Source organism: Bremia lactucae, linkage group LG12, assembly GCF_004359215.1.
Source record: "Bremia lactucae strain SF5 linkage group LG12, whole genome shotgun sequence".
In the NCBI taxonomy this organism is placed as follows: Eukaryota; Oomycota; class Peronosporomycetes; order Peronosporales; family Peronosporaceae; genus Bremia; species Bremia lactucae.
Genome location: NC_090621.1, coordinates 1295821 through 1305912, shown reverse-complemented (window position 1 = coordinate 1305912; position 10092 = coordinate 1295821). Strand labels below are relative to the sequence as shown.

General features: G+C 44.9%; 2 protein-coding genes across 2 annotated transcripts; one reads left to right on the top strand and one right to left on the bottom strand.

Moving 5' to 3' along the window:
• Positions 1 to 314: 314 nt before the first annotated feature.
• CCR75_002717 (uncharacterized protein) lies at positions 315 to 1148 on the bottom strand (the record flags this gene model as incomplete). Its single annotated transcript, XM_067960814.1, has 1 exon — positions 315 to 1148. The coding sequence occupies one exon, from the start codon at positions 1146 to 1148 to the stop codon at positions 315 to 317; it is 834 nt and encodes a 277-aa protein (XP_067820878.1).
• Positions 1149 to 1355: 207 nt separating this feature from the next.
• Positions 1356 to 4148, top strand: CCR75_002718 (uncharacterized protein). Its single transcript, XM_067960815.1, has 4 exons — positions 1356 to 2651; positions 2716 to 2779; positions 2870 to 2895; positions 2964 to 4148. Exons 1-4 carry the CDS (start codon positions 1374 to 1376, stop codon positions 3876 to 3878), a joined length of 2283 nt encoding a protein of 760 aa, XP_067820885.1. The 5' UTR covers positions 1356 to 1373; the 3' UTR covers positions 3879 to 4148.
• The last annotated feature ends 5944 nt before the right edge of the window (positions 4149 to 10092 follow it).

Sequence of the window (10092 nt, the reverse complement as noted above, 5' to 3'; positions counted from 1 at the left end):
TTTTTCTTTTAGGAAACAATATTTATGAAACGGTGCACCTTGTTACACCCGGCGTACAGTTCTCCCTCTGAGAACTGGTAGCCCTTTTCTATAAGGTATCCGAGGTAAGGAGCTTAAAGGGGGTTAGGGATATGAAGAGGATATGTTATCCGAGGGAGAATCTGAACAAAATTAACCCTATTTTGGCAAAACTTATTAGACCATTCCCGTAATGCACAAACAGCACCAAAGCTTGCGAAGATCATGTATTGTAGTTCCAATTGATTCAGGACTGAAAAATAGCCTATGAATTGGCGTGAAAGTACTTGCGGCATCTAAACAGCGTGTTGCTTGATCGGATCCCAGCCCGTGACCAAGTACTCGTCCAGCGCCGCAAGCTTTGCAACATGTTCAGATTTCAACTGAACACTTGCCGCGTCCAAATTTTCACGCAGACGCACGGGATTCACCGACTTGGGGAGCGTAATAAAGTCGTTCGCGAGGCTAAACGCCACGAGTACTTGCGCAGTAGTGCCCCCCACCTCCTCCGCAATCTCAACCAGCGTCGGATCGTGTAGTTTAATTGCCTTCACGAGCGGTGAGTAAGCTTCGAGAAAGATGCCGTGATCTTTGCAGTACTGGACCAGCGCGGGGCGCATTAGCCACGGATGAAGCTCTACTTGGTTCACTGCAGGTTTGACCTTGGCCGTTTCCGCTAATTTCTCAAGATGATCAACACCAAAGTTCGAGACACCAATGTCCTTTACAATACCCTCTGCCTGGAGCTCTTCAAGCGCACGCCAAGCGTCGGGACGCGTCGTGGGATCACACGGAGCGTGTAGAAGGTAGAGATCAATGTAACCCAGATTAAGCCTTTCGTTACTGGCTTTCGTTTCTTTTAAAACTTCTTCGTATACCCAGGGCTCAGTAAACACTTTGCTCGTGACGAATATTTCGTTGCGAGGAATCTTCGAGTCGCGGATCGCACGACCAACGTCGACTTCATTCCTGTAGTACTGCGCCGTGTCGATATGGCGATAGCCCATCTCAAGAGCCGCCAACACGGCATTGTACGTTTCGGGCCCTGGTTTTGACAAGAAGACACCGAGGCCCACAACGGGGATCTTAGCGCCACTCGGGAGCGTCTTGGTTCGGATTACGGCACTCATTTGAGAATGATTTAATAATGAGCGTGATTGAATTTGATTATTTTTCTTCGTCGTGACTGTTTAATTTAAGTACGAGGGCAGTGGATTTTTACTCATACGCGTAAACAACCTTTAAACTATCATTTTGCCCAGGATCAATTATTCGTCAAATTCTGCTCAACATAGTCACCATATATTTTTTTAATTTTGTCGAGTGAATATTGTTCGTGCTGATTCTATGCTTGAATGGGGACGGCGGATGAACCGTCGACTGCGAGTATGGAGAAAGCAGCAACGGACGCCGTAGCAGCTCCAATTGATTCATCACAAGCATGTGATACACGTCCACGTGCTAAAAGCTCTGCAACCTGGCCCAAGACGTTTAATCACGAAGAGTACCTTGCTTTAAACCGCGGCAAGGAGCGCAAGGACTACTTAATGAGGTTCGGTGTGAGACACGGCCTCTCGCTGCCAGTACCCGAAATAAACCGACCAACACCTTTACAGCAAAAAAACAGTGTCAAGAGGTTACACAGTATCGTTGGATGGCCCAAAGGCTTGACTCAAAAGGAATATTTCGCAACGAAGCCGGGCCTGGAGCGCAAAAATATCATGACACAATATCGAAAGGCACAAACAGAAAAGAGTTCGAAACATAATGTGCCACCTACTTTTGTTTGGCCCAAAGGCATGAATCAAGAGGAGTTTCTTTCAAAGAAGCCGGGCAGAGAGCGCATGACTTACCTTGCCAAGTACATTACTACCAACAACCTCAATTTGAAAAAACTAGACGTTCGATCCCACGTCCCCATTGGCTATCAGTCAGAACCTCAGCGTTCTCCTCAGTGCGCGTGCTATAGCTCCGAAGCGTGTGCATCCTGTAGCCGATGCATTGAGCTCCACTGTTCTTGTGGCTTGACTGGACGTCAGCGTCGAGCAATCTGTCACGAGTCTCGAGCATGTAGCTGCCAACTCGTGGACCCAAGTACACGCTGTAAGCTTTGCTATGGCTGTCGACGGCCGCATGCATTGAGTCACTGCCGCTGTGTGTTGCACCAGCGGCTTTTATGGCACAAACGACACCCGGATTTTCCAAACGAGCTTACAGAGGACGAAGAACAAGTCGTGTGCAGCTGCTTTATGCTTGCACATCGACATGGAGGCGCTGCTGCTACAAGGAAACGAAAGGCGAAAGCGTTGAGAAACATTGAGCGTGTGCGACGAATCAAACGTGCTGCTGGATTCCCATCGAGTGATAATTTGTATCGAGATCAAAAGGTTCGTCGCTTTATCGAAGATGAAGGACTTGAAAGCGCATACGACGATGGCGTGGATGATGGAGAGGGCTCGGAAGTTTATTCTCCGAGAGCAGAGACGGTCATTCCACGGGCGATGACGAGAAGAATGCTCGATCCTGAATACAATCCGGCGTCGTATCATCCCTTGTTTCGTTCCGAAGGCTCTTCGTTGCTTGAAGCTATAGAACCTCGAAATGGACGCATTAGTCGAAGAGGGAATGCCGCTGTACGTGCTCTTGTGATGTCTTTTATGTCATCGTTGATATACTCACAGCACCGGTGCTTTGTAGTTTAAAAGCGATGCAATACAACGTGAAATCTGTCGAGGATTGACGAACTATCTGTTTGAGATTGGTAAGCTATCAAATACGGTTTTTCATGTGGTCAATATAGAACGAGGTCTGACTATCTTGTGTGCTGCGTGTTGATTGCGTATATATCAAGATCGAAACGAAACGATGCCAGCGGATGTACGTAGCTTGGGTAGCGTTGGCGTGCAAGAGTTTGATTTAATTTTTCGCTCTTGTTCTCTTCACAGGATCTTGTGGATTATGTTGTCTATATGGCAAGTATCAAGTCCGCAAACGTTGGGGAGCTTATTGGGATTTTTGAAGACTCGGCTGCAGTTGCTGCTAGTATTGTTATTGAGGAGTATGTCAAACAGCTTGTTGAGGAAGCTATTGTTGCCGAACAATCTTCCAATTCTTTAACCAAAGCAAGTGTTAAAGCATACACTCTATTACTCCTGAAAGGCTTCAACTGGCACCTCTTAAAGCAGCAAGATATTGTATCGTCCTCACGTGTTACGAATTCGTGGCTATCAAAAGACCAAGCATCGTTAAAAGACAAGGTAGCAGCATTCATTTTGCATGAGCTGATATCGACTTATCCTCAATGCTCATTTAATAACGAGAATTTATTGGAATGGATCCGAAACGCTATTGTTATTCCTTCCTCCGTTATGACCGATTGCATGTCCAGTAAGGATATGACAATGATTTCTAAAGGCAGTCAACGCTTAAATGAAGAACCTTTGAGCGCTACAGACGTATCAAAGCACTCAAGTCCCGAGGTGCGGCTTTCGGTTCAAACGAATGCTGTGCATGGAAACCCGTCGTATAAATTAAAGTTTGCAGCAGCGCTAGAGGATGGGCATCACATTGAAGCTTCTATTGGAGGACTCGACAGCAGAGCGACCGCAAAAGCGACGATTTTGAAACTTGCGCATGTTCTTGAGAACCAGGCGCGACGGAGTAAAGGAGCTTTTCAAAATTCTCCAAAGGCTCCTGGACCTCCACCAATACCTCGCTCTTTGCCTTTACCAAATGCGAATGATCCTTATTCAAGTATGTATGAGCACGTATGGGGGCATTTTAACGCCTACAAATTACAGAAGTGGGAAGCATCTCGGGACAAATATGTAAGCGCTCCAGTGTCAGGGATGGATACGTAGCGACATCAGAGCATCACGAGAAGTAACTATTATTGCTTGGAAATAAGTATGATTGCCAATAGTGCTCGAAAGCTTGAAGAGAAGCGAGATGGCTTTCACTCCGTGGAGCATTTTTCTCCGCGTTGTATGTAATTTCGGCAACCATAATAAGCTCATTGAAGCTTTGTTTCATTGCCTAAATTACGAATTGTCGCATTTGACTACATTGAGGCAGACCTGGGGTTCTAAAAATTCCCTTAATTAATGAAGCTTACAACCTTTAGATGATATTTAATTTTCTTGTGCGACATCAACCATAAAAGTAGTTGCACTTAAAGATCATGCAGAGCTTAAAGCCTTATAAGCGCACTAAATGCCTAATTGTCAGTCAGGAAAAATTGTAGGAGCATCGTCACAGATTTCACCGCGCAGTCGGTCACTAAATCTGGTTCAAGAAAAAGTAGTCTTCCTGTCATAAGCATTCATGTGACCTCGACCTTATTATAATAATAATTAAAGAGAAATGTCAACGGCACCACACAATTAAGTTTATATTGCATAATAAGCAATCACAACAAATATTTGCACACTTAATAAATTATTTCTACTGCCCTACACCCAGTGACTAAATGGTAAGCGACAGGATCTTCTCCCACGAGAAACAGCGGAGGACGCGGATCCGACGCTGTTGCGAAAATGCAACGGTGAGGCGGATCGTAATAAAAACGGTCGAGACCAGCAGGTGCGGGCGCCCTACTGGTCCAGCAACGCCAAAAAATATTTTTTAGGCCTTTTGACGATAGTTGCTCCTCACACAAGCATTGTATGTAGCTGGCCCAGGTGATGATGTTCATCTCATCAGCTTAAAAACAAAAGTGTCAAATTAGTTACCACTTAAGTCCCTATTCAAATTTTGAACGTCGAACGATTTTACTAGACACCAATCGATAGAAGATCGCAGGCTCAAATTATTCAGCGATATATAAATATATGGAGGAGTGAAGGGCGCTTAGCCACAGGCACATCTGTAACAGTAAACAAAACGTGTAGTTGGTATCCAATACACGCTAAAGGGCAAACAGTACGATCATGATTGCATCGTACTAGATTTGGATGGCAAATTTGATGTCATCCTTGGATAACCGTCGCTCCGAAAGTACGAGCCATGTAAGAATTAGCGGCATCAAGCCGTGTCAATGCCTGTCACTCGTTCACCAGTGGATCATCTGATGAACGTCTTAAACTGTTCACAAGCTTGCAGATGTCCTACGAGTGAGTGTTATCGCCTCACTTGTGATTCGGACGTTTGCACGACTGCACAAGATCCCGTGGAGTAAGATCTCGACGGCCGTGCACAAGCACAGGCAGCGTCGAAGGCTCACCATTGTGACGTGGACATAGTTACCGACGGCTGTCCGCAAGCCCAGGCAGCGACGAAGTTTGGGTACTCGTATAAGTGAAGTGGTACGAAAAAAGTATGCTTGCATATAAAGCAACCCACAAATTTCAAACGTCTGTCTATATGAGACAGTGCGAAAGTCCTAGATCGACTGGCGAAGATCTCGATGTGGTTGCGCAATTACAGCTCGACGTAGTTGGGGAGGATATACTCCCAAAATAAAACTTGACGGAATAAGTCCCCAAGCATTTGCGGGAATAAGTCCCCAGAAACCTGTGGTCAAAGGTTCCCAGGTACCTATGAAAATGAGTTTCAAAGAGGAAACTGAGACATTAAATGTCTTAGTAAACAACTGATCAAGTGCAGGCGCTTATACACTTAAATTGAAAGCACCTCCAAAGTTAGCTTCGAAGATGACTCAATTGCCAACGCTAGCACCGAAATGGTTCTTGCGTGATCTTCGTAGTGGCAAAAGTGAAGCATATTGTGTTCTTGTCACAGATGACGACCACGTGGTCGATATTCAGTTGGCATAGTATTTCCTGAAAACGAACGGATTCTCAGCAGCTCAGCAATGGACGAAGTGTCCTCTGCGAAGACTTATATTGAATTGCTTACGTCTTAATTCTCGAATTCGTTAAGCTATTTTGTGTAAGGATTTGATAGAATTGAACGATGTGCTCCCTATATCCGTACCGTGCGAGCCGCCTAAGAATAAAGGCACTCGACACAAAATCGATTTGATATCAGGTTCAAAATACTGTGGCATGAAGCAGGGGTCATTGCCTCATGAACAAGTTTCAGCTATCGACAAATTCTTTGCCGATCGCTTAACAGCGAGCCATGTGAGGGCCCCCACATAGCTTTCCAACCTCTGTGTGCGTAAGGCAACATGAGGGTGGCGAATTGTGCATGCCTTTAATAAATTGAGGGCTGCAACTGATCCGATTCAAACGCCGATACCACAAAAAGACCTAATCATTGATGGTTTGTCTAAAGCACAATCTTTTAGTCAATGGGTCTGATCGATGAATTCTATCACATCCGTATGCGTGAGCCGGATATCACGTTTATAACAGTAAGCACCTCAAGCGGTATGCTATGAGAGTATCTAATTATGCCACAGGGACTTAGTCATGCCCCTGCAACATTTAACAGATGTACTATCTTTCATTGCGTCAATAATCCCAATTTTGGTAATATTGGAAAGCTTAAGTCAAATAAGTAATAAAGATAACTATATGACTTTTTTGCTTATTTCCTTTCATAGAAGATAATATTCATTATTACTCTTGTGGAAAATAATAGTCATGTAACGTTACACCGCACACATACATAGGAAGCGTGCTGTTTTTGTACAAACTAGTCTTTTAAATACCACATGTACACAGACAGACTAACTAATCATGCCCAAATTTGCAAAGTTGAAGAATACATATCAGAACCGCTTATAAGAAGAAAAGTCACGCGAGCGCAATTGGGACCACTCGCGCAAGTCGCGACTGTGCTAGAAGGAGTTTGTCGAGTCGCTCAAGAGCGAAGTGGCCAGCTGATCTGCAAATAGTGCATAATTTGCACTGCGGGTGTGGCCGCCGAAGCCTCAGCTGTGAATCTCTTCTCGAGTGCCGCGTGTTCGCGCGTGAAGGGGTCCTAGAACCTGTTGAAAGATTTCCTTTTAGGGGACAACAATGGCGTGCGGTATTTACGAAGCTGAAACACTTGGCGAAACGTATCAATGTACGTACTGCACGACAACGATAACGTCGTAACCTTGACATTTACGCCTGTGTTCTGTCTGCTTTGTAGTTAAATTCCGGATAAAGGCCATGAAGAGCGTGTACTTTCACGCCGAAATAACGGCGCGCTTGGTATAGAAATGGAATGTAAAGCTAAACGTTTCGAGTACGTCGCCGTCCAAAAATCCGGAAGATAATGAAGCTTGTTTGTGGCGGCGGAGGCAACAAAGTCAGTTACCGCCACGTCCACGAAAAAGTCACGATCAACCATGTGGGAAGCGCAAGTTCAGTCGCAATCAAATCATCGAAAGGAGCAAGTACTTATAGAAATGATGTTTGTTCGCGTGTAAAGCATAACTCTTAGAACGACCTGATTTAATTAATTGGCCATCAGTCTTCGTTTAAATGAACAATATGTGTTGAGATCTCCAATTCTAGTGCCGGCCAAAAGTTTGTGCTCATATTTATATTGAGAAATGAACCTGCGACGCTATGCAGACTCGATAAGGCGACAATGTCAACGAATCAGACGTTCGAAAACCCTTCTTCTGCCTACTCGATCGTGGCACCTTAAACGTCGGGTTTTTGAAGCCGCAGTCAAGAGAGCTATTGTAAAGTCGCTTCTATCGCCATAGTAGCAGAAAGTCAGTTCATTCGACGTGCTATACTAAAGAATTGCCGAGTCGCATTATATTTGCCACCAACAAAGAGCGTCATTCGACGCACACCCTACGAAAATGTCAAGATACGAGCCAGCATTCGAGCAAAGTGTGTCCTTTCAGCAATTGGTCGTTCGAATTGGTCACCGAAAAGCGTCAAAATCATGACACGTCGAGACAAAAAACTGATTGGAAGCTCTAGCTTAGAAGCTTTTGTGCAAGACACGGAACAAAGATTTCCGAGCACGCTTGGCATCGGCCAAGAATATTCTTGATTATCTTGTGTAGTTGAGCCAGACTACTTTAGAAAAGGAAGAGACTCGTTACGACAAAATGATTGCTGGTGACGAGGAGGAGCTACTTACGAATAAGATTACGAATATAATACCAATATTTCTCACGTAAAAATGTATTTTGGTGGGGGGGCACGAACGACTTGATCGACACGAGCCTTTGTAGCAAGTCTAAGTGGTTGAGTTGTATTATTTGTTTGATCTTTTATTTGATCTTTTTCACCTAATATTGGAAAAACGTTCTTTGTGTCGGATGTGATAAGCGCGAAAACGCCGATGCCATAACCGTATTTAAAAAAAAATCACATTTGCAGGTCGCATTCTAAGAAGAAGAAGGATGGACGAGGTGAAACTGTAATGCGCGGTCTATGGCGAAGAAACATTGTTTTTTGTGAAGATAGCACGTGATGCGGACGTTGTAGCGCTACAGACGGCAATCGTGAATGCGAAGAAAGGCGTCAATGATCGCTTCAAAGTTGATCCAAATACGGTGACGCTGTACTTAACGAAGAAGAACGGCGTATGGTTGAAGGACGATATTTATGTAAAAAACTTTTTAAAAGGTGACAAGAGCGTTGAGTATATGAAAATGCGACCGTCCTGGAGACTCACACGGACGGAGTTGCTAGGGCCAGATTTCCAGCCTAGTGAAGCAGAGATTCACGTTCTGGTGGAACTCCCGAGTGCTGCGGCTAATATTGCAACCAAGCAAGGTCCAGCTCAAGCTGAGGGTGCAGAACTTGTCGAGGCCATTTCTCTTCTTGTAGAAAAAAGGTTCAAGAGCATTAAAGAAAATTTTAGACGCGATTTGAAAGAAATTAGCGATAGAGTCGAGAGCAAAATTCAAGAAATAAGCGATAAAGTCGAGAGCAAAATTCAAGAAAAGAGCAATAGAGAAGAAAGAGTCGAGAGAAAAATTCAAGAAATGAATTCCAAGTTACCATCTCAGTCAGACAAGTCCTACACGGATGGAGCACTAGGTGAAATGGCGATAGAGAGTTTAAAAAGGTTCGAATCGATCACTGTATTTGCAGCAAGAGATGATGAAGAACCCTTTTGGTCGCAAAGGATACAACGGCAAGCGAATGCCATTTCGAATGAAGCTCGGTTTGACGCCTTTATTACTCCCTTTTTCAACAGAGCGCTTGCCAACTGGAACATGGTGTTTGTCAATAGCGAGCGATATTTGTGGTTGACTCAGTCAATGAACGTGTCTAGGAGTACAGATCTAAAGCCGGATGGATTTGCGACCCACCCGGGAATGTATCGTGCCAAGGAAAAGCCAAAAGATAAAGTACCTCGCTCGTCCAATCACAAGTTTCGATTTGGTGTCGCAGAGGAAGATTTATTTGACTGTGTCATTCTATTTGAAAGCAAGCTCTCTTTAACTGATGCTGCGTTTGGTCAAGTGGTTCGGTATCTGCAGAGTCTTTGCCCGAAGACGTTTGGAAGTGCCATTCTCTATGATCGACGCTCCTTTTGGTTAATCAATAGCCGCGCGAATTTCATTGGTAAAGTCCTGAAAGCGCATTGGACGGACGGTGGATCGAAATCATTGTTTCAGAAATTTATTGGTGCCAACGTGTCTCCTTGGGTGGCAAGCTTGACCACGGCCTGCTCTTCCTTCGGAGTTAAAGTGGTGGAGGGCGATGCATTTCTTGGTCGCGGCGCCCGGGGTCGCGTTTTCAAAGTCACTAGGCAAGGAAAAGAGTTTTTCGCATTGAAAATTGTGGAGATTAGCCTCGTTACATCTCTCTATCAAGAAGAAGCGGCCTTGAAGCAGGCCCAGGACACAGGCTTGACGATTCGCCTCGTGGGAGAATGCATTGAGATTCCTGGTGGCGCTGCGTTGTTACTGTCTCCTGTTGGAATACCTTTGCCTCGCCCAGCGACCCGATCTGATGTGGCGACTCTTTATGAGTTGTTGTGGCAGCTTCACGAGAAAGACCTAGTTCATGGAGATCCTCGCGTGGCGAACGTGATTCTTCACAAAGGACAGCCGGTCTGGATTGATTTAGTAGAAGTTCTGAAAGCGACTCCCTTATTGCGAATGTTTGATGCAGAAATTCTTACGCGGTCCATTCTTCAGGTTCCCCGACAAGTGCAGTTGAATACAGAGCTGCACGAGACGTTTGCAAAGTATGGCAA

What these genes read in the sequence shown, in the direction of transcription:
- CCR75_002718 (XM_067960815.1), top strand. Translation starts at nt 1,374, where the DNA reads ATGGGGACGGCGGATGAACCGTCGACTGCGAGTATGGAGAAAGCAGCA. An exon ending in GTCGAAGAGGGAATGCCGCT is followed by an intron (nt 2,652 to 2,715) that starts GTACGTGCTCTT and finishes GGTGCTTTGTAG; the next exon opens with TTTAAAAGCGATGCAATACA. An exon ending in GAACTATCTGTTTGAGATTG is followed by an intron (nt 2,780 to 2,869) that starts GTAAGCTATCAA and finishes GTATATATCAAG; the next exon opens with ATCGAAACGAAACGATGCCA.